The 27914-nt window shown below is 40.9% G+C and overlaps 1 protein-coding gene across 2 annotated transcripts in view; it reads left to right on the top strand.

Annotated features, from left to right (window-relative positions):
* pcsk5b (proprotein convertase subtilisin/kexin type 5b) overlaps nucleotides 1–27914 on the top strand; it is an 80452-nt gene that overhangs the window by 40250 nt on the left and 12288 nt on the right. The window contains exons 11-22 of one of the 2 annotated variants that reach the window (XM_085179909.1): nucleotides 115–232; nucleotides 3504–3692; nucleotides 7492–7628; nucleotides 8096–8215; nucleotides 8437–8539; nucleotides 11415–11608; nucleotides 14017–14101; nucleotides 17134–17237; nucleotides 17359–17497; nucleotides 18662–18777; nucleotides 26768–26870; nucleotides 27147–27283. In XM_085179909.1, the coding sequence (XP_085036035.1) occupies nucleotides 115–232; nucleotides 3504–3692; nucleotides 7492–7628; nucleotides 8096–8215; nucleotides 8437–8539; nucleotides 11415–11608; nucleotides 14017–14101; nucleotides 17134–17237; nucleotides 17359–17497; nucleotides 18662–18777; nucleotides 26768–26870; nucleotides 27147–27283 (1545 nt within the window). Of the gene's footprint in view, nucleotides 1–114; nucleotides 233–3503; nucleotides 3693–7491; nucleotides 7629–8095; nucleotides 8216–8436; nucleotides 8540–11414; nucleotides 11609–14016; nucleotides 14102–17133; nucleotides 17238–17358; nucleotides 17498–18661; nucleotides 18778–20494; nucleotides 22866–26767; nucleotides 26871–27146; nucleotides 27284–27914 lie in introns of those variants that run through there. The other variant, XM_085179908.1, reaches the window with a different exon arrangement.

Genomic DNA, 27914 nt, shown 5'->3' with positions numbered 1-27914 from the left:
CAAAATCTTCTTAAGGAGCTTTAAGATGTAACCCTCTTTTGACAAACTGTTCGTAGCCAAAAACAATCGAATAAATCAGCCTGACTACCTGTGACTTTCTGCTGTTTCCTGCAGTCAGCCACCTGTATGGTTTCGGCCTGATGGATGCCGAGGCGATGGTGAAGGAGGCAGAGCGATGGAAGCAAGTTCCCACTCAACATGTTTGTGTGGAGAGTGCAGACCGACAAATCAGGTAAAACATAAGGCAGGTTGCATAATCTCTTATAAGTCATAAGTATGTGGACAAAACACTTGAAGCAGATTCGAGATCAGACTTTGGGAACCTGGCTGCAGGAATTTTACTCCGTTCAGTCACAAAAGCATCATTAATCTCTGCTGTAAGCTAATGAGCGATGTTCGTAGTTGGTATTCCAAAATGATCCCAAAGGAAGCACGGGATACGAGAAACAGCCTCCCCCAACTGTTGCTACAAAGCTGGATCACTCCAGCTTTGTAGCAACAGTTTTAAAAGAGCTTTAAAATTTCGCCAATTAAATTAAAAGCTTGGTGTTCCTGCATTAAATAATCATGGATGTCTACTGCTAGGGTGATTTTAATTTTATGTTAAAAGAGTATATGTACAGTTTCTATGACACAAAGGAATCTGATCCCATCTAGTGTCCTCATATACCAACAAGTCTCATTAAATATGCTTCCATTCTGGCAAAGTCAAGATTTTGTAAGCTGTTGTGAGAGCCGCTGCCGCCCCCACTCTTTGTTTCAATCTGTTCCCCCCTCTCAGTTGTACTGTCTTTCTTTTTTCTTTCTTATTTCTTTCTCTCTCTGGTGTTTTGCACTGGCATGTGTTTCAGAGTGCAGTTGTGCAAGCTGTACCTTGATAGGGGCCAAGCATTAGTTCTGGCAGGGTGGTTCTCACATAAGACCTTTACTATGTGTGTACACACACACACACACACACACACACACACACACACACGCGCGCGCACACACATGCGCACACACTTGCATAGAGAGAGCCAGGGCTTCACAACTTGTTATTCTTGATGCAGCTGGAAGCCTGAGCTCTGTTCTGTGTTAAGCAGGCTGGCTGAACTTGGGCCCCGAACTGGTTTGCTTTCAGTCGAAGGCTCAGTGGCCAGCGACTGCACCATTATCACTGTCATTCTGTCTGTTTTGCACCAGTGCACAAGCCAGCCCATACGAGGCTTATGTAAAGTCTAATTCCTGTCGGAGGCTGTTGTGTCAAGCAATCCTTACTGGTGGGTAATGGAGAAATATATGTGCTGTGAATGGGATTAAAGCATTGTTTTTGAACAGAAGTAACACTTCCATTAAGCCACAATAAGAAGAAAGTAAGCAATCAACAGAAACAAAAGGCGTTGTATTGTTTTTTTTTTGCTTCTGAAGTGAAGGCAAAACAATCATAAAAGTTTTATCTGTGGCACATTTTCAAATCTGGATTCGTCCCAAAAGGAGCGAAACGACCTCCTCCATAAACCAAAGAGTTTGTTTAAAAATAAAGAAAAGACGACAGCAGGCACACATGTGCAGTTAGTTCGCTGCCACATCTCTCTGGGCGTGTATTCTGTGCTTCTAGTGCAACTTGCGACATAAGTGCAGTCATCACCTCACTGCTGTGCTCCCACACACCCTCTGGCTGGCCCCTCTGACCACGTTTGGTAATGTCTGTCTGCAGCTGATCTCAGCACCACTTGGAGTATGCAGCAGGAAAACTGCATAATCCGAGTGCAATCAGACTGGTGGTAATCAGCCGTGCATCTGCTCGGTCCCAGCACGCACGGTTCAGCTATCTGTGCGGTGTCATAGAGCAGAGCTGCTCTGTCGGCTCCAGACTCTCCAGACGTTACCGCTGACCGCTTTCCAAACATCAAAACGGACATTCAGTGTGTTCACTGTTATTCACTCCATCTAATCTGCTTCACCACCAACAGTTGTTTCTGTTTTGTACTTTATGTAAAAATAGTTGCGTCAATTAGCTGCTCAGACTTCCATTATGGAAACGCTCAGATAGAGATGAGGGACAAATGGAAAGATTATCGTAGATTATTTTCCTCTCTGCATTCAGGAAAACGTGTGCTGCTGATGTGCTGCTTTTAATTATAAATCGCCGTCGTTCCTTTCTTCACCGCTCTAACCGATGTGAGACAGATTAATTTAACGTACCAGCTCGGGTAATTTAAGCAGCATTTCTCAGCGGAAATCGTTACTTTATCTTGGTGGCCAGTGTTGGCCTTTTGCAAACACATCAGTCACAACAAATTGATGTTTTTTAGCAGTAATTAATAATCAGAAGACCAGCATTAATTACATGGTCGGAACAGACAAAGCTGAATATTTTTATTAATGAAATAAGCCACTTTGTTACTGTTGTTCTCAATCAATTCTCGAGCCAAATGCGAGGAAGTGTCGCTCCTGGAATCGCTTTTGATATCACAGGCTAGTTTGTAATTGCCTCGGGGCAATTTTACTGGCAAAGATGAACATCTGTACCGCATGGCTTCATAACTAGAAAATGTCGTGGTCGTGATTGCAATGCTTAAAACGGAATCTTTCAAAAAAGTTTCCAATATATAATCAAACAACAGAACTCACTGGCTGTTCTCTCAACCCCCTCCAGCCTGCAAGAAATTATTTTAGTAACTCATTTTTGTAATGTTTTGAAGAAAGTGTAATGTTTTAGTTTCCAGTGAGTAAACGCTGCATGTAATCCATTGGCAGCAGTGAGCTGATGTGTTAAGTTGGCTCAGCTGCTCCATGTGTGACTCCTTTTCTCCAAAGTGTTGCGCTGGCAAGATGGTTTTCATTGTCCCCTCTTGTGGACTCGTCCAGGTTTTGGTGCTGTATCGCTGCTCTATTAAATCATAGCACAGATGTTATTCAAGGGGCCATTAGATGTTTATGTTGGCTGCTCGGTGAGCTTTCTGCTGCTGAGCCGTGCATAGCAGACTGAACAAATAATGTTCTTTGTCTTTCTTATCGTGTTCAGGTTCTTGGTTTCTTTGGCAGAGTGAGGTTCAAGAAATGAGAAATATTAATATGGACTTTTTTCTCCCTCTTTTTTTTGCATGCCCTTTGGTTTTCGGAGGTTAAATCAAAAGAAGTGAAGTGAAACTTTATAATTACATTAATTGTGTCATGGCAATTAGAGCCATATCGCTATGGAGACGGCCACAGTCTAAGGTTTAAAATGCCTCAGTTCATGTAGAGTGATATTGGGCCGATAAATCCTGCACATCCCTTGCAGAGAAAATAACTGTCAGTATGGTAAGAGAGACACCACAGCTGCAAGTTTATATTATTATTTTATATATTGTGTATATTTTTTTTATTGGAGCTTTTTTGTGATAGTGGTACTTGTTCACTGCTGTCCTTGCTGTTTTGTAGCATCTGTGACCACATCATTTCCTTTCTGAAAAACTTAGTGGTTAAACTGTGCTGCAGCATGTTGGTTCTTTTGATGTTTACACTCTGTTTTCCTCCAGAACCATCCGTCCAGAGCACGTGGTTCGGTCCGTGTACAAGGCGACAGGATGCACTGACAACCCCAACCATCACGTGATCTACCTGGAGCATGTGGTCGTACGCATAACGATTACACACCCTCGCCGTGGGGACCTGTCAATCAACCTGACTTCACCCTCAGGGACAAAGTCTCAGCTGCTTGCCAACAGGTACAGAACCTACTGTGAATGATCTTTTGCAAAGGTTCAGCTTCATGAACTTGAAATAAAAGATCACTTTTTCTACTTTCTTTTTATGCATTTTTTTTTTATTTGGTTTTTTAAAATTCCATGCATGTGTATATTATACATTGCCAAACCAACGCCTTTGAGAATAATTTTTGGTAGCCCAGCGGGTTTGTGCCGTTCCATTTAATGAAGAATAGCTGACCTTAATCTGTTTAATATTTGGGTTAGAGATTTATTTATAAAGCATATTGTCATGACAGAGGAGTCTAACAGGGGTTTATATGTTAGCGATAAATCTACATGGGTACCTAATAATTGCAATTCCTTCTGAAACCATATGCTGAACGTAATGTGCACCTCTTTAGAAATGTAATTACACAGTCCATAGGATCTGTGATTGGCCCATTCAGTACTGTAGGTTCCTCCTAAACATTTCCAGCTGCTGCTGCTTCTTCTGGTGTGATTTTTCAAACCAGCTTAAAGAGAGAAACTGCACCACAAACTTGTGTTTTGGTGGCTATACTTGCTCGTCATGTGCAAATACAAATCCTGGCAAGGGCATCGGGCACTTAGATGGTAAATGGTCTGTATTTGTATAGCGCTTTACTAGTCCCAAAGGACCCCAAAGCGCTTTACACATCCAGTCATCCACACATTCACACACACATTCACACACTGGTGACGGTAAGCTACAGTGTAACCACAGCCACCCTGGGGCGCACTGACAGAGGCGAGGCTGCCGGACACTGGCGCCACCGGGCCCTCTGAGATATTACATGAATTTATTGTAGAAGTATAAAGTGTAGCAACTTACACACATGCCTAACGAAAGATCCCTGGTCCAATCTTGGGAGGGAATTTTTTTAAGGGGTTATGTCAGGAAGGGCATCCTCTATAAAAATCCCCCAAATAGAACATGTGGAGATACCTTGTGTGGTGATATCTTGTGAATAAGGGAGCAGCCGTAAGTTGCTGAGTCTACAACAATGCCAACTGTGACCCCGTCATCTTTAACAGGCTAAAAACCTTCTTTACTGTGTGTGACATCACAACAAAGGAGGCCCCAAAACTTCAGCCATAAGGAACCTAAAACGAGACACTGCAGTGCCCAGGGCTGTATATCCTTTAGCTTTAGCTGTGTGGAGTAAATCAGATAAATGACACACTGGTGGAGATACTTTTTCTTCAAAGGAAAAGTTAGTAGCACTTCAAGAAAGAACTTCAAATAAGAAAGCAGGCCCTCTGAAGTTTAGAACAAGCTAAGTGTGATTGCATTACTCTCTTAAATTATTGTTATTTTTTTATATTTGAGCTCCAGAGGTTGGGCTGGATGCTTCTATAGCCACTTGCCATCAAAATAAGTAATTTACGTGCTGTCGTTTTGAAGAAAACACAGAACAGTGCTGTGTTATTTCACAGAACATTGTAAAAAATACCGGCACTGCCAAAAAGCTGTTAAACCTTTATAAAAGGTAGTTGTTATCTATCAGTCAAGAATCAATCAGTCAGCTCCTAAGTAGGAATATAACCTTGCGGCTCATGCACTGAAATAGTGTTCTGAACAAGTTTGGGAGCTTAAAATAACAGATGAATGAATGCATAGGTAAGACAGCTTCCTTTGCACGGGCTTAAAATGGCTTTATTCCACTTATTCATTTTGCTTTAGCATAAAACACAGAGTAAACAATTTTGTGTATAAGCTATAGAAGCTATTAGCTTTTATAGCTTATACATCTGAGTCCTATAAGATCAACATAGCTTGAAGCTACGTTGATCTTATAGGACTCAGTTGTATAATTTAAACTCTTCAGAAAAAAACTTGCTCAATCCACCAGTTTTTCTGACTCATGCCTGCCACGTCCTTTCATATAATTGCGTGTTTATCTGAATATGTCCAAAGTCCACTTACTACAACCAAAGAGCATGCAGTTGAGTGCCACAACAGACAGGAACAGCTTGAAGCTTGTGTGATGATGATGCATTTAGAGGGCTGCCAGTGCCAGAGTATTTCTATTAAAAAGAAAATTAATTTGAATATGAATGAAAATCAAATTAAACTCCTTACCTAACAGCAGTATCTGCAACTTCTATGGGCTGAAGTACACTGTTTCTGATCTTCAGTTATTAATTCTCTCGTCTGTTTATTTTCTATTAAATTAATACCATTGCCGGACTTTAGGTCAGCTAAGACCTCTTTTTCATTGGTCTGCTGTGGAGTACTCCCCACAGTTTGTCTGGTTAATTTAGGAAAAATATGATCAACTGACAACAGATGGGAATGTGTTAAGATAATAAAAAAAAAATCATGTGGTTTATGTGAAAAACAGCTGCTCTCCCTTCAAAAAGCAAAGCAGCCCTCAGCCCATCATACAGTCCTCATCACTTAACTGTAATATATTCATGGATTGATCCCATCTTTGGTCGTTATTGTTGGCTCTAAGACCTCAAGCTGAAGCTTGGTGTTTACCATCTACAGTTTACCTACAGTTGAACAGTGGCAAATATATCACTTCAATAGGAACATCCGCTCAGCCGCTTGTTAAGACAAATATCGAATATCAGCCAATCAAATGGCGACAACTGGGTGCATTTAGGCATGTATGCAAGAGCAAGACGACCTGCTGAAGTTCAAATTGAACATCAGACTGGGGAATAAAGGTGCCTTTGACCGTAGCATGGTTGTTTGTGGCAGTCTGAGTATTTCAGAAACTGATCTGATCATCTGGAATTTTTCCCACGCAACCATCTCTAGGGCTTACAGTGAATGGTCTGAAAACGAGAAAATATCCAGTGAGTGGGAGCTCTGAGAGAACTGCCTTCCTAAGGTCATAGGAAGGTAGCAGCTACTCAAATAACCGCTCGATACAACCATGGTATGCAGAAGGGCATCTGTGAATGTACAGCATATTGAACCTTGATGCATATGGGCTGCAGCAGCAGAAGACCACACTGTGCGCCACTATTGTCAGATAAAAATGGGAAATTGAAGCTGGATCAAAATAGGAAAACAGTAGATTGGTCGGCAACATTTGGAAAAATGTTGCCTGATCTGATGAGTCTCAATTTCTCTTTGACTTAGAGTAGGGTCAGAATTTGGAATGAAAATGGATTGTTCTGCTTTGTAATAATGGTTCAACCTCAGGTTCTTAGCATATTTTGGACCCCTGGGTACCAACTGAGCATCATTTAAACACCACATGCCTATTGGTTTATGACCACAGCGTACCATCTATCCAGCTTACAACAGAATAATGTCACAAAGCATAAATCATCTTGAACCAGTTTCTTCTACGTGACAGTGTTTTAACTGCACTCAAATGCCCTCAATGGTCCTCAATCCAACAGGACACCTTTGGCATGTGGTAGAACAAGAGATTCACATCAGTCAACCAATCAGCAGCATCTGTGTGATGCTATCAAGTCAGTATGGACCAATATCTCTAAGGAATGTTTCCAACAGCTTGTTGAATCTGTGCCACGATGGCAAAAGAAGGTCCAATCCAGTACTAGCAAGGTGTAACAAATAAAGTGGCCACTGAGTTTATGTTTACAACACTTTATCAACAGTTTTTGCTCATAAAAAGTGAATCAGCATCTTCCAACCAATCAGAATTCAGAGTTTTCACAGGTTTACTTAACCTCTAGTAAATCTCAGTACTGTACACTGCGCATAGCTCATTAAAGGCTCTGAATGTTTGCTCTTGTATTTGCAGGGTTTGAAACACTTCCTCATCCGATAAGTGTCTGTGTGTTTGTAACTGTGTGTACTTCTGATGCACAGGTTGTTTGATCACTCCATGGAGGGTTTTAAGAACTGGGAGTTTATGACCACCCACTGCTGGGGAGAGAAGGCAGCTGGCGACTGGGTCCTAGAGATCTATGACTCACCTTCACAACTTCGCAGCCAGAAAGTGCCTGGTATGACAGTGTGAATAGTTTCTTTAACTGAATCATGTTGTATTAATTTTTTTACATAGATTTTTATGTTATGGCAACAGAAGAAGCAGAAGAGCCATTAACTTTCTCTGGAATAGGTGAAGTGCCAACAGGGCCATGCATGTTGCTCGGGAAGCCGTGAATTTTGTAACTGAAATTACCCACTAATTTACTGTCTCAGATGAAGAGTAGTAGGTTCTTAAAAGCTGTTACATCAGTCACTGTAATGCCATATAAACTACCTAGCTTTCCTTGGGTATCATTAAAATGTTTCGTGGTGGTTTCTGAAAATGCAGGGCGTAAAAATGTAGTCGGGTTTATAGTGTGACCTGATTATACCAGTAACTCTACAATATGAATATGAGAACACCCCCATTTGCCCACCGCAAGGAGAGACCGAAATACCTCTATTTAGGATAACTTTTATAAGTCTCATCTTGTCTTTTCAGGCAAGCTAAAGGAGTGGTCACTGGTGCTGTATGGCACCTCTGTGCACCCATACTCAACTGGGCACATAGATAAGCCTCAGTTTACAGACCCTGATGAGGAATTCCCAGAGGAGTACCCTGGTAAGTGATAAATCCATTGCCGCCCACAGAAGGATTGGTTACAATAGCAGCCTTTAGTAACATGTTTGTCATTGCCTTTTTTACTTCCCTGCTGTTGTGTCAAAATATTAGTATTGTAGTTTGTGATGTAAGGGTACTTTTGAAGTGCAATCAATTAAAATAGATCATTTTAAGAGGCCATAAGACTTGAAACCCCTTTTTCTTTCTGTATTTGAATCCAGGCCCCTGTGACTCTGAATGCAGTGAGAATGGCTGTTGGGGTCCTGGACCCCACCACTGCATTAACTGCCTTCATTACTTCCTCAAGTTCAAGAACAACACCAGGTCAGACTGCTTTAGATTGTCAGAAGTTATATTGCTCCTTGATTGTATACATCTACTCAAAATCAAACCTTCAGAATCAAACTGTATCACTCTTTGTTTTATGCCACTTGACTTTCTGCCAGAAAAGCTTTACATGGTGTGCTTTAGCCTTGTGTAGCACTGGCTCATCAGAGCAAGAAGGTTTTTGTGTTGACTCTTTTGCTCTCCCCCTCCACATGTAGGTTTTCTCTGGGTACTCCAGCTTTCTCCCACAGTGCAAACGCATGCATCACGTGACATTTCTAAATTAGCTGAGGTGTCAATCTGGGTGTAAATGGTTGTCTGTCTGTTAGGACAGTAGAGTCCTTGCAATTTGGAAAAAAATGGATGATTGTACAGTCAGCCTTATTCGACTGCAGTCACTCTCAGAGAAATTGGTGAAGGTTTGCAAATACTTTGCTACATGTTGTAGTAAGTCTCCACCGATGAGTGCAACATGTCCACACGTGTCTCTTTGCACTCATGGATTCGACCCAAGTGGTTGCCATCTAGTTATAGTCTGGTTATACATTCTCCTTAAGCGTGAAAGAACCCTGGTTGGAGAAAAACCCAGCCTCAGTGACTTCACGGGCTTATATGCTCCTAGTGCCAGACCCAAGCGCAGATAAATGAGAGTATCAAGGGTGGGCAGCCACTATAAAATCTGTGCTAAATCAGATGTATCAAATTTTAACAAAGAAGATAAAAGATTTCAACACATGAATAAACAAAAAAAATCACAGACTAAAAAACATGATTGAATGATTGTCCTGGCAAAACTTTTATTCCTTTATGTTCTTCGTTGTAGAATTAGGAGTGAGAACTACTTAGATCAGCTCAAACCCTATGACCCACAATACCAAAAAAAAATCTTGTTTAATGAACTCCAACAGAGCCATTTTTCTCTCTCCTCTGTTAATTTAAAGGCAACACATGGAAAACCCATGTCTGGCCCAGCAGTTGCTTCGTCTTTTGATCGTTTTTAGGAGTAAGAGGTCCAATGAGCAGACGGATCAATATTAGCTGAGGGGCTTTCAATCAGATAGTTTTCCAAAGGTAAAGTGAACATTGGTGCATACAAATCCCTCGATCTGTAGCTTTAACCAGCCGAAGGCAGCATTTCAGTTGTTTACATACCTCAGAGAAACATCTGTTCGCCAGCCTGTTTTGTGTGATTGGGTTTGATCATTAGGAAACCTACAGAAATTTAACACCTGCGTTTATTTTTAGTGCATTTTATTTTATTTTTTTTCATGTGAATCCAGAAAAAGAATGTTTCTACATTTTGACAAGTAAATCTGAGAGAGTAAAACAAGAACTGAGAAACTGGCTACTGAGTTTTTGGAAGCTTTGCACTGCACTGTGCTTTATATAAGGAGATTGTTACATGGTGAGCTTGGAAACTCTCCTGATGGTGGCCTGATTAATTACACCACATCAGTCTGATAAGAGAAACGCTGTCAGTCACGGTGTGTCCTGTTTGTCCTTTCCCCTTCTTAATTGTGTGTATACAAGCCCGTGTGTGACTGTAAATTTGTGCATGTGTCTACATTTTGTGCTTGACCCCGGGATCAAAGTCTGTAGTAATTGCCTTTGTGTCGGCCTGTCTCTGGTCTAATAAAAGACAGGCCGATGCAGGTGCATGAGAATGTGCAAGCTTAGGTGCTGCCTTATCATTAGCTCACTTTAGAGGTGTGCTGCCCTTTTCTGCCACCACAGGGAGCAATTGATGAATGAAGATTGGAGGAAGGAGGAGGGATGGCAGCAGCATCTAGTCATCAGATAATTACATCCCTACATGCGTGTTTGATGCTTCACATACACCAAAGGATGTGGGGGTCTTTAGAATTTCTTTTTATGTATTTTTGAGTTTGATTCTCAGGGTAAACTATCAGCTTGTAAATATTAATTGATTACATTTTAAAAACATTTTTAATTGGTGTCCTGGGTTTAGAGGTTACACTACAGTACATGCTATCGTTACAAAATATATTTTTTTCTTTTTATATAACCATTTCAGCAAACCAGGCATGTATTTAAGTTGGAGGATAAAAGCATGTCTTTTGTACTTACACACATGCAGTGTGTGTTTTTTGGCAGAAGGTGCACACTTGTGTGTTTTTTTTTTTGTTTTTTTTTTTTTTTTTTTTTTTTTTTTTTTTTTGCTCTTTAGCTCTATGGAAGTCATTACTTCAGGGTGTGAGCTCGGGTTAAAATGATGGGGTGCTAAGGAGCTGTGAAGTTATTCAGTAGATCTTGGCCTGTTCGTTGTGTAAAACCTGCAGGCACACATTTATTTTTATATTAGTTCCCAGATATTTTATTTCATTTTAGATCATATTTGCTGCAGAGATTATGTATTTATTTATTTTTTACATTTCGGTCCTTGGTTTTGATTTGGTCTTCACTGGTCTGCTGTTGAAGAACGCTGCCCTTCAGAGGAAACTACAGCCTCAATAAATCTTTAAGAAAAATGTGCTATAGATTTTTTTTTTACATGCTTTCATGACACTTTTTTTCATTCTTCATTTTTTTTTATACTAAGTCTTCCTGTTTTGTATCCAAAGAAGTTTTTTTTTAAAAAAAGCTTTGATGTTTTGAGCTCCACCTGAGTGATAAACTTGCATAAACATGTTTCCAAGTCTAACTGTTCACTTATTTTGCGCAGCGTTGACTAATCAATCTGAATTGCTAGAGTCGCTTTGTATAAGGTTGTAATTTTTATTTTTTTCCCTCACCTTTTTTTTGTTGTCTTTATATTTGTCTTCAAAACCTCCAAAATTACATCTCAAGGAGGTTATCCTAATGCACTAAATGTGAATACTTTTTTTCTGTCTTCAATGACTTCCCTTTCCAGGATGTGTGTATCGGAGTGCCCCAGTGGATTTTTCCGTGATGATAGGAAGCGTTGCAAGAAGTGCTCCTCCTCTTGTGAGACCTGTGTTGGTAGTCGTAGTGACCAGTGCACCACATGCAGGAGTGGTTTTAACCTCATCGAGGGCTCCCACACGTGCGTCGCCAACTGTCCTGACGGCTTCTACCTCGATAGCGGTAGGTTTCCCCGCAGGTCACACCGGGTTTGTCATGGCTAACCTCCGGGTCTGAAAAGTAAAGCTACTGCAGAAGTGCCATATCCTGCATATTTTTTGACGGCCAACAGGGGGCGACTCCTTAAGTAAAAAAAAATCCTGACGGGTTTATGGTCTCAGTCGCTAGTTTTAGGTTTTATTTGAGAAAACACAATGTTTGTTTCGTAGAATAATAATAATAATAATAATGATGGATTGCATTTATATAGCGCTTTTTGGGGCCCTCAAAGCGCTTTACAATTCCACTATTCATTTACTCTCACATTCACACACTGGTGGAGGCAAGCTACAGTTATAGCCACAGCTGCCCTGGGGCAGACTGACAGAAGCGAGGCTGCCGTATCGCGCCATCGGCCCCTCTGGCCATCACCAGTAGGCGGCAGGTGAAGTGTCTTGCCCAAGGACACAACAACTGGGGCCGGGGCCTGAACCGGCAACCTTCCGGTTACAAGACAAACTGCCAACTCTTTGAGCCACGATCGCCCCGAATAAACATTAGAGTAACATAAACGAGAAGCAGGGAATGTGTTATAGTATATTACTGTTTCTCACTCAGATCTATGCTTCACTCGGTTTCAAAACGTCAGGTTTTTTGAAACCAATTAGTCACATCACGGTGGCTGCGCATTTCTTATTTACAGGCTGTCACACAGTTTTGTTATAAGTTTCTTGGGACTTCAGTTGTGTTTCTGTTGTGCACCTGTTTTCTTAAAATGCCAAAATCTCACTGTTATTCTCTGTGTCCACTGCATAATCATCTGTGCCTGAAGTTCCTTAGATTAAGACTGTAGAGAAATACACTGTCATTTGTAAATGGTGGAGGAGGTTTCTAAAAACCTCCACCCTTAGCAGTAACTATCACCAGTCTGCTTTCATTCACCACACCAGAATGATGCCATTGTACCCTTGAGGTAATGTCTAGCCACTTGTTTATTGTAATGCACTTGCTGATTCAAGCTGAACTGAAAAGTTTGTGGTAGGGAATCGTTTGGCTACGTCAAATTAAAGTGGAATAAAACATGAAATAAAGCAGATCTGCAGGAAGGTTATGCTTGGATTAGGTTTACGATCATTTTTCTTTTCTTTTTTTTCTTCCTGTGTTAAATTCTGGCATGTAAAGTATTCAGTAGTGCAGTAGTATTCACAGAAAGTATGTGCTTTACGGGTTCAGAATTTTTGCCAGTGTTTTTTTTTATTTATTTTTTTTAATAAAAACTAACCAGAAATGAGAGACTGACACTATGTATATACAATAATTATGTCTTTGTATTTGCCAGGATAGTGTGTAAGCCCTGGCAGCTCTGAGAGTCTCTGGCAGCAGATCTGAGATATTCTGATGCAAGTTTAATCATAACATTTTAACAGGCCAAGATGTAGTGGGTACATTTTCCCTTTTGGAATGGCAGCATAGCCGAGGGTTTTTTGGTTGTTGTTTTTTTTTTTAAATAAGAAAACTGGAGTTTATTTTCTTTTTAACATTCTGACAGCGACGTTGACATAATTTTGTTACCATATCACGGATAAACCAATGTAAGCTAGGCTCGCTGTGCTATTGATGTTAAGATTAGTGCATATATATACTAAATGACAAAACGTTTGACCAGGATTGTACTATTTATTGTGGTTTCACTAAATCTTTTCTAATCATTAATCATTTTGTGAATTGTTTAAAATGCAAAAAATATTCAAGAAACCCTGATATAACATGGAAAAGAGTAGAAATCAGCAGCAGATTGTTTTTATACCCATTTTAAAAACCCTAAAATTTCTAAAGAATTTATATTGATTGATGAGCCAAATTACACTCTAATGTTCTCCTACAGCTCTGAGCCAAAATGCCAAAACAACATATCGTCCAACTTGGAAACCAGTCCGTAGCCTGCCCATGTCCTTCCTTCATCCTGTAAGGAAAAAAAATCCAAAAAATCCAACCAGCATTCTTAATTACAGTCTCCTTGTCCTTTCAGGGAATGATAAAACATGTTATTACCATAACTTTTTGGCAATCACCATTGCTACAGAGGAGTCCATGTGCTTTGTGTCAAAGCGTGTCATTGACTTTAGTCTGCCTTTTGAAATATTCATCTAGATTCCCATCCTCCCTCAACACTATAATCTTCTTTCAGCCCCACAGAACCTTTCACCCTTCATCTTGCTATCTCCATTTCCTCCTCTTTTTTTTTGTCCTTTTTGCCTCTTCTTCTCCATATTCTCTCATAACTTTACTCGCTGGTCTTCCTCACACATTCGACTCCATCTGATACTCTTCATCACTCTTTCGCCTCTATTCCCCTGCTGTTTTTTTAATGCAGCCAGACTTCTGGTTCCTATTATGTGCTGTGTATGACTCGCACACTGTGTGTCTTCCAGATTCCAACATTTTTAGGCGATGTCAGGAGAACTGTAAGAAGTGTACAGCCTCCAATATCTGCACAGAATGTAAACCTGGGATGAGGTAAGATGGGTGCCACGTTGAGCAATTCCTGACTAGAGTCACTGATTATAGTTTAAAGCATTAATAATCTTCACAAACAGCACAGCCTTGAACTTTTTTAGTCATCACGTGAAAGAGGTGCATATGAACAGTCAATGTAGCACTGTGCAAAATCTGTTAGTGTTAGACCACCCACAGTCCTTTAAGTCTTGCTTCACAGGAGTCCTACTGTCTTTTTTCAGTTCTCCAGGCTCTCTGAAGGTGTTTCAGTTTTTCTTTGGATAATGGCTGCTTTCTCACTCATTATCAGTCCAGGCCTTGTACTTGACCATTTTCAGAAGAATGATTGTTGTTGTTGTTTAAAGCCACCTATTATTGACCTATAAGCAGTGATGGGAATAACGGCGTTACAAGTAACGGCGTTACAAGTCGATTCGTCTACTGTTTACTGTAGCCTCATTGGAATTGGTCTGAGTGGAAGGGTGGCTGTCAAGAAGCCAAGTTTTTTAACCAGCCAGGTATGACATATTACACAAGAACTGGATTTGAAATCAGTGGTTTATGGGGTGATGAATCCAATTAACTTTTTGGTTCAGATTGTTGCCAATATGTATGGAGGCTGCCTAGAGAGAGGTAGGACACAAATGTCTACAGCCATCTATAAAACATGGTGACATTGATGCATTTTCATTGCTGGAGATCTTATCAAAACTGATTTAATTTCAAACATGGACTAGTGTACAAAAGGCCAGCCAGTCGGCAGAACTCACGAACGGAGCCACATCTGCTGAGTAAGATATCAGCATACTGCTGCCGTTTAGCCAATGAGCGGTGAGGCAACCCATTCTCTTCACCAATCAGAAGACACAATTCTACCTCATCGTTACGCACACGTCGACACAGAGAGTTCGGTCGGAGCTGCAGGTGGGAAAAGTCAGCAGAGTTTTACTCTCCGTGTGGATTTTCGTTCCTTCTAATGCTGTTAGCGGTGTGCGTCCATGAGACTAAACCACACCATCACTCCCCACATGGCATATAGCATTTTACAGCCTGTTAAATCACCTCACTCACATTATGGATGTGTGCTTTGGATTCTTGTTAAATAAATGAGTGAACGACAGATACCTGAGTGGCAGTGGATTTTGTGGATACGCCATCTGTTCTTATCGGACAACCCTGTTGAGATTGTGGATTCATAGAGTCAGCACCTTATCATCTACATCATTCATAGTCAGGAGGTCAAGTCCATCCCTCTTAAAGTGACCTAGCATCAGATTTTGACTCGCAATGCAATACGAAGTGTAAAGCATCTGATTGGCAGCAAATTTATTTTTCAGCATGACAATGATCCCAAACACACTGCCAGTGCAGTAAAAGGTTAGCTGTGTAGAGAAAAACACAGTAATGAAACAGTATGGGATCATCTCGACAGAGAATAGAACAAATGCCAGCCAACATCCAAAGAAGAGCTTTAAATGTCCTTCAAGAAACCAGGTGAACTATTCCTAAAAACGACTTAAATTACAAGAAATCCTGCCTTGCATTTTTCGTGACGGTTGTGTTTTGGCTGTAAGATGTTGGGCAGTAGGAGAGTGTTGTGATGTTTTGTGAGAATCTCTGACAATCAGATTTGATTTGATATACCTTTATTAGATGTGAACATCAACTTCTTTTAGAAAATGGTCAGTTGCATGACGGTCAGAAAGTAAACAGGACTCAACTTCTGTCTGTCAGCTGACTAACCAGGTTTTAATGTATAAGGAACTGCAACAGGAAAAGATTGGTGTGAAAACTTCCAAATTTTGCCCCTCATTGCAAACAGTTGGATGTTTTTTTCACCATCTCTTTATATAACATTCACATTTAAATGTGGTCAGAAAATCGTACAAACTAGCTGGTCTCAAACACTCTTGCTCAGTGATGCTTCAACAGGAACAGCCACTGAACTGCTGTGATCATTGGACAACTCGCTTTAACCCCTGAACCGCAAGTGGGTTGTGGTTCTTTATACATGGACCGCTATGAAGGGCTTTGTGCTTTGATAAGCCTTGAACATAAAGTTTGACATAGATTTCCCCCCAAATATCACTGTTGTGGTTCCAGGATAAAAACCTTTTGTGTTCATTGACTGTAATGCTGCAGAAGTGCTGCCATTTTATTCCAGAACATTGTATACTTTGTGGTTTGTACAGTGCACCGGTGAAACGAGGGTTTCCCAACTTTTATCCACTTGGGATCCATATTGAGTAAACCGATAGTTATCCAGTGGGGTCAGTGGCTTATTAAAGCCCACATATGCTTGTGTAATGTGGAGACCCAAAGGAAGAGGATCTGTTTTGTGTTGTAATCCTTACTTTGAAGAGGCTATGATCTGAACCGTTAAGCCAGCCATTGAGACATGGTTCAGTTCATCATTTGGCCACTTCCACAGGAGCCTCTTCAAAATGACCCAGCTGCATTTGACCTGACTGAGGATAGTTTCTAAAGTGCTGGAATTCCAGCTAGGTCAGGAAAGAAACACTTGTGAAGTGTTTAAACATACTGTGGTCTTGAACCCAACTTTTAAGTGCATAGTGTTGCCAGAGGTGGAGGTGGGGAGGGACACTTGTAGGCCATAATTTCCTCTGAACGCCTCAGAGACCACAGTAACACACACACACACGCAGACGCACACAGTCTCTCCTCTTCCACTTAGTCCACCATTAATGCTCAGTTAGGAGTCGGAGAGGAAGACGGGACCAGACGAAATTGTTTCTGGGAAACCTAAGCTAACGCGGACCAGCTGTTTTTCAGCTTAGCAAAGCTCACCAACCTGTCCTCACTGTGACTCCACAGAGCTGACTTTGTAACCTCCAAACCTGCTGCATATCTGACCTCTTCTCCACCATCTGCCACCTCTAAAATCAATGCAAAAATCAGAAGCATGTTGTTTTGATGCACACTGCATGCACACAAAGGAAAACATGAGGTTTTTTAATGTCCAGTGATTTTACTGCAGGATTTTCTGGTTTTACTTTAAAGTTACGAGTGCCTTGTTTCGCTTCACTTTCCAGCCTTCAGGCAAACAAGTGTCAGATGACCTGTGACCCCGGGACTTACTACAACGGCCACAGAAGGACCTGCGAACCATGTCATCGGGCCTGTGCCACCTGCGCAGGTAGGAACCAATGCTTGCAGGATTTCATTTGTAATGTGCAGTAAATCTGTGCGTTTTAAAGACACGATCAACATTTTCTATTCGCCAGTTTAACGCTCAAAAATGCATTTGTGTCTTGCAGGCACAGGAGTTGAGGCGTGCACAAAGTGTGCGGACGGCTACTTACTTGAGGATTGGCGGTGTGTTTTAACATGCAGTCCTAGCTACTACCTGTCAGAGCAGACCTCAGACAACGGGCAGGTGCAGAGGTTCTGTAAGAAGTGAGTCAGCACACCTGCCAACACCTCTATGCCACGGTGAAAAGGGGTGGTGTGGGGGACGACTTTCCAGTCTGTAGAGATAAACAAGGAAGTTTCCTTTGCTAGTGCAAGTGCAAATTTCCAACTTAAACCTAACTTTAGCCTCTGCTGTTTTTCTTATTTCTCTCCCTGCTCTGTGCATTTCTGGTTTCTGAGATAGCAGGCTGAAGATGATTCTCAAAACTCGGCTGCACTACACCTGTATTTAAAAATTCAAACAGGGTAATTCAGCAAAATTGCAATCAGTCACTGATGACAGTAAAGGTAAATGAGAACAGAAAGCCTGCAATGAAGGACTTCCCAGTAAACCGCAGTCACAGAGCCAGTCAGCGCTGACATTTGGTGCCGTCATTGTTTTGTTGTCTTTAAGCTGTGTGAGCTTTTCCCACAGACGGCTCTGTTGAGTCACCCTTCGCTAATGTTAACCTGAATGAGGACGGAAAGAACACGTAAACATAATCATATCCCCATGATTGACAATGGTTTGATGACTACTTTGCTAGTTGAAACTCATCCACAGCATCAGACATCTTGTCTGTTCCTCTTATGGCCTTACCTCCCTGCTATGTTCCCTTCCCGTCTTGAATTATTTATTGCCCACTTGACCCTTTTACCGTACTGGATTCCTTCATGCTCAGCTTCAGATTTGTCTCAGAAAGTGATGTTTTCTAGCGGGATGATAAATGTGATAACTGTGTCTAACACTTGCTCCTAAAGGATTGCTTCAGGTATCTTCTCCTCCAGATTTTCTGTGTTCAGAAATCTGGCACATTTGCAGACACCGCGCACCAGCAGAAACCGAATAGGCCAATAATATTACATATAAGAAAAGTAAGAGAATAAATAAGAGAGTCTACATAAATTACAGCTTTTTCTCATCTTCATCTCTTTGTAAATGTCTAATACTGCAGTATAATATATGCGTCAGGGTTGTTTTCTACTATTGATATAGTCATACCTTTAATAGTTCAGGAGTTTGTAGACTGACAAAGTTGAAATGTGAGCTCTAACAGGTATCATTCGTCATTGCCTTTATAGCGATCGATTTACTTCAGATTTTGGCGTGCAGGAATAAAGTTTGTGCTGCCTTAACTAGCAACTAATTCCTCACGCACCCTTCGGCAGGTGTGACAGTAGCTGCTATGAGTGCTTGGGGCCCGGGGAAAGAAACTGCAGCAGCTGCAACAGTGGTTACAATCTGGAGGCAGGAGCCTGCGTGGTGAGCACCATCTGCAAAGATGGTGAGTTGTCAGCTTTCTTATCAATACCATGATCTGGATAGTTGTTTATTATTTGGAATGGTTTTTATTTGGCTCACAGGTGAAGTAGTTTGACAAAGAAAATGATTCACTTGCGGCCATTTTTAAGAAATTTGAACTCTGAACTAACACGTTAAATGAAACCGCTCACTGTTGAAGCTCCTAACCAACAAACCTGTGCTTTTGGCTTCTGTGCTCTACATCCATGTCCTGCATGTCACTAATATAAAACCTCTCTGGGACTACGTGCTCACACCTTTCTATCATGTGACATTAACACAGTGCTTTCCTGGGTTCCTGAACTTTGTTAGACCGCATGGGCAGAAAAGATTGTTGAGTATCTACTTATGCGCTACCTCTTTTATGTTTTCCTTTGTATTTCTTGTGCTCCATGTTGGGGTCATTCATTTTCAGCAACACGCAATCCTGTTTGAGAGATTTCCTGAGATTTGGCACAAATGTTCACTTCAATATCTAAATCTTGTCTTCCACTAGTTTACTGTGACCTCACAAATACATTTTGGTAATAACTCGAGAAATCATGTGTTTATTATGGCTTAAGTTTAGAAAACTGTCAAACAAGATAAAATGCTGAAGTGGAAATATTTTTTGAGATCTTAAAGGTCTAGATGAAAAATATTGGCCCGCGTTACCATTGTTTAATGCCATAACTCAAAGGGGGTGGATTGTGACCATAACGGTTCAGTTTCTAAACATTATTAAATCCCTTCCAAGTATTCATTTATATATTTTTATATTTATTTAAATATTCTGCTCAATCTTCTCCTGCCCTACGTTGTGTTCTCCATTTTCTGTCATCCACGCCTTGTGGCTTCTCCTCCCCAAATTGAGCATGCTCTGCTGATGGCTCTTCTAAATGCAAACATTCCCTTTCTTTCGTTATTATTTTTTCTTTCCCCCCACTAACCCCTGTGATGTGATGGTCTGATTATGAGGCTTTGAATAAATCCTGTGATTTTCTGCTCTAGCCGTGACCTTCTATTTAAAATGAACCCTTGGCCACGAAGTCTCGGCTTGTGATGAGATAAAGCTCCGAGGATAAAATATCTTTACTGCGAGACCTTTCTGTTAATGATGAGGACTTTAAGTGCACACTCAGTCTGTTTCCTGTCTTCCTAAACCCCCACCCTCCGCTCCAGCTTCTTACTGGTGACGTTTTGATTTGCAGCTCAGATGTGAACTGCTGTTGAGCTGTGAAAGAATTGGCTCACAGGATTTACAGACTGGCAGTCCACTTGTTGTCCCCTTTTTTTTGTTGTTGTGCAAAATGAAACCACGTTGTGAATTTCAAAAATCTTCAATTTTCTAATTGTGTGACGTTTGTTTTGTTTTCTCTCTCTCTGTCTCTCTTTTCTCTCTTTTTTTTCCCTTCCTGAATCTGATTCCCTTCTCCTGACATGGATTGAAATCACTCCACCGGACTGCAATAATTTTCCTCCTCGATGAACATCACCTGTGATTGGATAAAACAAACAAACAAACAAACAAAAACCTCTTCCTGTCACCTGAACCCTGTCTCCTGACCAATCACACGGCTCTAAACCATCACAAATGGTTCTGCCCTTCTTGTGTATCTGTGTGTGTGTGTGTCTCCTTTCTCCCCTCTCCATCCCCACTACCCTCCTCCAACCCCCCCACCTCCCCACCTCTTTATCTCCTCTTCCTGCTCTGTGGAAAGCAAATGAAGAATCTTGGGCGGAAGGCAGCTTCTGCGTGCTCGTTAAAAAGAACAATCTCTGCCAGAGGAAAGTGCTGCAACAACTGTGCTGCAGAACATGCTCACAAAAGGGGTGATGGGACGTAGTTGCTGGGTGTTAAAGGGAGTGCAGGGGGGGATGCGGGGGGAGGGGGGCACAGGGGGCACCCCACTCCTCTTCAGACCCCCTGCCCACTCATTCACAGTCACATAATTTATAAGAGAATCTGTGCCTCTTTTAAAGGGACTGCATCGGAGGTGCGATGACAGGACTACAACAAACCTACCTTTTTTTCTGTACTGGGACACACACGAGGTCAGGGCGTAATACGACTGGGACTTACTTCAAGAACAAATGAGCAAATGAAAACATAAGCGAAAACAAACAAAAGAATAAGTGTCGGTATTTTGTGACCAAAGCATTGATGCCAAAATAATTGAACCTCCTTTTTTTTTCCTTCCTTCTTTTTTTTGTTTTTTTTGTTGCCAGTATAGGAATTATAGCTAAAATGCAGGAGCCGCTCAGCCTGTGAATCTTCAAATACGTCTGTGTGCATTTTTATTCTGGCTCCTCTTCCTCCTCTCTTTCCAGTGTTAATGATAAACAGATGGAAAGCGAACATACAGTAGGAAAAGTCGTGGTTTTATGCCTGTAAATATACGTCAAAGAGGGGGGACGACAAAAAGAAAAAAGTAAAAACCAAGCTCACGCAGTAATGTGAAAATAATGTGTGTCTGGGCTGACTTTGGCTGTGCGAGAAGACAAATTTACACACATTTAATACACACACACACACACACACACACACACACACACACACACACACACACACACACACACACACACACACACACACACACACACACACACGGCACACAAATGCGTCCATACCCCCTCACACACACACACACACTATGCAGACACTTAATCTGTGCACCACTTGAATTCACTGTATACAAGGCGGATGCATGTCGCTGACCAGAATCACCCCATTTCATTTACTTAAAACGTAAAGTTACCCTTTGAAGAGCGTGTGCGTTTGTCTTTACTGGTGGGTCTCGGAGAATGCCATTAATTCTTGATGTAAGCCCAGACAGCATTGATCCATCAAGAGGTACTACAGGACGAGTCAATAGTCATTCCTTCCAGAGCTTCTGCAGTGAGTTATAGTAATTTTGTGGTACTAGGGATGTACCGATGCAAATTTTTCACACAAAATGATGATTATAGATACTAAACTTTTTTTGTTTCCCCCCCAAACCGAGTATCGATTCCATCCGTCTCTGTGATTAAACGATTTAAGCCTCCTCTGTCATTTTTGTTGTCACTGGATTAAAGTAATTGAAGTTTATTCATTAAAGGGAACTGAAATTCTACTACATGTTGGTTATATTTTCCACACAAACAAAAGGGTATGTGTATCGGTGCATCCCCTACATGTTACTGTTATCAAATAACATAGAGTTTTAGAAGTCCAAACTTTTCGTCATCCCATTATTATGGCAAAGCATATCAAGCTGAAATACTGCTCTAAACTCTGACCACGGTGGGGTCAGCGATTGAAGCAGAAAAATGCTGTTATCATGTTTCATCGGCAGGTAAAGCTCTGCGACAGCTGAGCGAAACGGCAGGGTGCTGGGATGGGTTTTACTCTGAAAATTCATGTTCAAAGTCTTTCTTATTTTATTTTTTGGCAGCAGAACTTTTGGCCAGTTAATCCAAGGGGGGAAAAAGCCTAAAACAAACATAATGCAATCAAATTATTATTATTACTTTCTGTTTAGACAGAATCCATTGTGTTAGAAATTCAAATCGCATCGCGTGTGCGACAAGGCCGACAGACGTCAGGTGCCCGGTTTCTCCTCCTGTCCCTGAACTTTACCTGATCGAACTCAAAGGGTTGTCCTGGAGGTGCTGGCTTCTAATAAAGAACAGCGAAACAATAAAAAGTAAAAAATATTAAAAAAAATGTTTAAGATTGTTATTTTGTGTGGGTTCTCGCACCCGCAGCTTGAGCATTTACAGTATTAGATAAATTGTTGTACCGTTATCTGGTTATGGTTCTTGATGATTTGTAATAAAGATTGATGAATCCCCTGTTTTGTTTAACAAAAACTTAATCTTGGTCATTGTTTAAGATGACATGTCTGTACGTGTGCGTGTTCGTGTGCACGTGTGTGTGGTAGAAGACGCACACACATACCCACCCCTCATATAAAAGCTGTTTTTGTTGTGTACCTGTGACATATCTGTGACAATGCATTATTAATGTTACTCAAAGTCCTAGTTTTGAAAATCTTTTTTTTTTCTTTTTTTTTACTTAAGTGTTCTTATTAAAATGTTTAATCTGTTCATGTTTTTTTTTCCTTTCAGTTCCATTAATTATTTTGAGGGTGTATTAATCAGTATTATTTCATTCATTAGCATTTTTGTTTGCTCACTTTCCAAGTCATTAAGTTTCCCTGTTTTCACTCTATTGAGTTATGTTTTACAAATTCATGAAAGGCAAAAACATCATTGAAATTCAGATCCTTGATTTCGTTTTTCGGCCCTCAATCGCATTGATTAAGTGAATGTTGCACATGCCACAGGCGCAGCTCTTAAAGGGAGATATGTGCGCTCAATTACAATTAGGTGGAAGCTGAAACTGGTCAACAGTGTGTGTTTTTGGGTGCAAGATTCATTTAACATCTTTGGATTTAACTTTTACATTTATTAGATTAAATTTATGAATGTAGAATGTTTGTCACAAAGCAGCAAATAATAGCAAAAATATGAAGCTGTATGGGACGGTGCAGATATGTGGTGGTTTGGACTGATACCTCACAGTAAGAGCGTCTGGGGTTTGAATCCACTGGCCGGCTGGATCCTGCAGACGTGGGGTTTCTCCATTAGCATGTTAGTTGAGTCTAAATCTAGGAGTACGAATGAATACATGTCTGTCTCTGTGTTAAACCTGTCCAAGGTTTACAACCAAGATAGTCTCCAAGCTCTGTCACAACCCCCAAGTGGATAAGTGGTGAAGAAAAAAAGTAGTAGTTTGGATACATGAATAAATGACGTTTGTGGGCTTGTGAGGACCAAAGCAGCTACAGTGCCTCTTTCTAGTAATTGTCACTCAGAGAATGAAGAAATCTACAAACCTTATTTAGCATCGTTCTTACATCGAACAGTTTGAAATGAGGAGTTTTAGAGACTTTAAATGAAACTTAATCACAAAGTAGTAAATGAGTGCCGTTTAGATGTATCTACATCTACAAAACTGGGCACCTCAACACATTCTGGGGGGATATGTAGTACTACAATAATATTCAATTCAATTCAATTTCTTTATTGTCCCACAAGGGGAAATTAGTTTAGCAGCAGGATAAAAAATAAACAGAACAATAAAATAATAATATTTTCAGGTTAAATGTCCCATTAAATACTAATCACTGTTTAATATCAGCCTTTCAGGAAACATTTCAGTGCCAGGATGCAGTCTTCTGACACTTGTGTGGCTGTTGTATATTCATTATCAAAATTAGGTGTTTTTTTTTTTTAGTTGCACCCCACTGCAACTAGATTTGGTTTTGCTCCTGCTGTGCATAAAATAATTTTAGGTGTCTGACTGATAGGACAGTTCGGGAAACTCTTTAGTTTCCAGCAATCAAACATTTTTTTCATAATAGTAAAGAAGAGCGCCAGCATCCTTTATATAAACTAGCACATAGGCATGATGCAGGACTGTTCGGCCTGCTCGTGATGGTAAATAAAATATAATCACATTGAGAAAAAGCAGTGATAGGTGTTGTTTATGTAAATGAATAAGAATTTATTTAAAAAAAAATACTGTGAAAATGAAATTATGGTATAAAGGTATATCTGCATAAATGCTAAAAGGGGTCTTTTTAGCCTGTTAGTAGGTGGGTGCTAAGCAACATGATAACTTCATAGTAGCTGATATAGACAAGCGTCTTCAGGAGTCTGAGATATACCCTCAAATGATGTCTTACATTATTATTTTATTATGTTATTGTTTTTATTGTTTTTCTTTTTCCTCTGGTTTTTGTGAGTTCAGCATCCCAAATACGTCACTTGGGGTATGAAACACTAAGAAGGGTACCTTGTGATAAATACACAATGTTAAATAACCACTGTGGCTAATAAACACCTAATGTATTCAATAACCACTTGGGTGGATTGAAAAGAATAAATATATCTTGAAACCTTCTTAGAGTGAGTGGGCGCAGGGACCAGCAGGTGAAAGAGGGGAAAGGAATCGGGATTCATGATCAGGTGTGTTAGACGTCAGTGTGACACCTGCCAACAGAGCGCACACTCTCCGTCTCTCCTTACAAAGTAGAGTGTCACTGTCCTCACAAGGTCAGCCGAGTCCAGAACAGAGGAAAAGTTTTACTCCCCTGAGTGACAGGCTCCCTTTCTTCTCCGCTCCATTTTTCTCCTGTCTGGCGGTGGGAGTCCAAAGTTTGCTTTTGCTGAGTGGAGTTGTGCAGCTTTCTGTCCCTTGAGAACTTGGCTCTGTTTGTTTGTGAGTGAAGGGGAGACAAACATAAAGACAGGGAGACAATTTGTGTGTGTGAGTAAGAGTGACGGCGTGTATTCGAGGGCTGCTTGAATCGTTTCAGCAGAGCTCTACTGAATGGGAAGCCACCGCCTGTTGTGTTTGTACACAAAGAGGCTCTTTTGTTTTGAAAGGAACAATTGAGCTTTTCACAGAAAGCCAGAGAGCACAGACAAACCCCACCGATGCCTTGAAGGCTGCTCACACACAAACACACACAGCATCCATCTTTACGCCTGAACCAGTGTCTGTCACCTTTGTGTAATACAAAAGTAGAAGAGGAGACAATATTGTTTTCAAGGTTGATTTATTTATTTTTTTGTAAAGTTTTGTTCTCCTCTTAATCTTGGGCACAAACGCTTACAAACATTTCATCTGTGGGCAAAGTTTAGGTATTCATTCCTGAGAAAGAAAAGCACCACTTATTAATTTTACATTTACAATAAGAACTACCTGGAGTGGGATCCAGTGACTCAACGATTGCTTTGCCAGGTGTTGAGGTTTCTGGCACCTGAAGCTGAATTTCCAGTCAGTAATCTGTTTTGTAAGAAAAACTTTCCGGCCTTCAAGAACCTACGCACATTTTCAACACGTTCATCAGTGGAAGATGTGGTTAATGGGCTGCGGGAAGGATGTTTCCTTATGATATAGCAGATGCCTCTGTCGCATTTCCACTCTAATAAGCAAGCTCACTTCTATGGCAAGAGGTTGTAAATATTGCCGTTACCTGGCTACAGATGCTGGTGATTAGAGATGATGTCTTCCTTTAAGACTTTGTATATTATCTTGGCTCTTCCTGTTCATGGTGTGAAAAGTCGTCGTTTCCCCTCAGAGACGACTTTAATTAGACAAATGCTACACTGGGTACGACTGCTGACTTAAACTGTGACTCTTTTGGATAGAGAACAAACCCAAATGTGAGCGAGGAAACGTGCAAAGTCAACACACAAAGTGGGGAACTCGTGCAGAAACGCTGTGCAGCAAACTAGAAGTGCTTAAAATTTGTAGTCACGACTGAAATGGAAGCTGAGTGGCATTTATATTGCTCTTTCTCTACTCATCCTGAGCACACACGAGGCTTTACAATACAATCCACATTCAGGCAGCGCCTTATTCAACGCGCTGAAGCGCTCACATCGACACGACGGCCAATTTAGAAACGCTAATGAACCTAACATGCAAGTCTTTGGACTGTGGAAAGAAACTGGAGCGCCCAGAGAAAACCCACGCGTGTACTGGGAGATCACGCAAGCTCCACACAGAAAGGCCTCAGGGAGGTTCAAACCAAGAGTCTTTATGAGGTGAAAGTGCTAACTACTGCACCACTGTTGTCCTTTCCCATAAGACAACAGCTTCCCTTTAAATAGATGAGAAATGATTAGATCAGTACTTGGTAAATTACATTTTAACACCTTAGTTTTTTAGCAGAAAAAGATGTGTGAAATATATTTGCAAGATAAAGAAAAGCAGATATACAGCTGTTTCTGTGCAGGAGAAGTCAGAGAAAAATGTAATGAAATGAAAACAAAAGCAATTGGCTGTTAATTGGTGCAACTAGGATACATCAAAGCATCAAATCGCTCAAGTGATACGACAAGTAAGCACGGTAAGTATGAAGTGAGTCAAATAGAGGCAGATAAGTGAGGCAGAACGTGTGGTGATGCTGTTTTCTGTGGCTCTCTATCGGCAGGAGAGTACTTGAGTAAACACAACAAGTGCCACCCGTGTGATCCTTCCTGTCTGCGGTGCAAGGGTCCAGAGAGAGATGACTGCACCAGCTGCCCTGCAACACGGTGACAGCCACTGACACACAAACATCTGTAGTGTATACTGAAAAGATTGACAGTTGACTGAAAAGAAGACAATTGAGCCAACCCACCAAAGGAAGGAGCTAAAATAATTACACAAACCTAAAAAAAAAAAGTTCCAGTGGGTTTGGATTAACCTGTTTTAATTTGTGAAATCTTCATCTTAAACTTGTCAACTTGTCATGCAAGTGCAGCAACTTGTTACACTATAAATATGGATATTATATACAGTAGCTGGGCCTAATTTTGTTCCACCTGCAGGTTCTTTGATGAAGGACGCTGTGATACCCGCTGTCAGAAGGGCCGTTATTCCGTGGGAAGACAATGCCACCTTTGTCACCACACCTGTCAGGAGTGTACTGATGAGGGAGTTCATAGCTGCACCACCTGTGACACAGGTATATTTAAAATATACATCAATGCCCCTAGAAAACATAAACATCAATCACAAGTGCATTGAGTTAGCTTTCAGGGAAATTCAGCACCAGTTAGTGCAGATAAAAACGTCCTTTATTTCTTCACTGCCACATAAAAGCTGTACTCTTTGAACTGACGCAGGTTTTTGCAAAGGTTTAGCTGCAAATCTATCCATCAGGCCCATCCATCCATCCAATCGGGCCTCTTCATAGTATCCTTTGGTTCACACAAAGACTCATTTGTGCCAGACTCCATCAATAAATCCTCCAAAAGTGAGTGAACCTAATTAATGCAGCAGGTCACCCAAGGTCTGCTGATAGATGTGGATAAAACATATATTAGTCATTTGCGTGCTTTAGAGGTCACTGCACTTTGGTCAGCTTTTCAGATCAGTCAAAAAAAAAAAAGGTCTGTATTTAATGACTACTTTTACTTCCTCTAAAACTGCGTGTTTTCCAATCTTGTGCAGCCAATCAGTCTATCAAAAAGCCTTTTTCCCCCCCTCATAACAGCAGTTTTAAAATCCGGACGTCATTAGGCAACCACAGCTGAAGAAATATCAACCTGAGGATGGTAGTAATAACTGTGTTTATCACACTATTTCAGGAGGTA

This window comes from Neolamprologus multifasciatus, chromosome 12 (assembly GCF_963576455.1).
Source record: "Neolamprologus multifasciatus chromosome 12, fNeoMul1.2, whole genome shotgun sequence".
Taxonomy (NCBI): Eukaryota; Metazoa; Chordata; class Actinopteri; order Cichliformes; family Cichlidae; genus Neolamprologus; species Neolamprologus multifasciatus.
The sequence above is the reverse complement of the archived record's forward strand: the minus strand, read 5'-3'. Positions and strand labels throughout refer to the sequence as shown.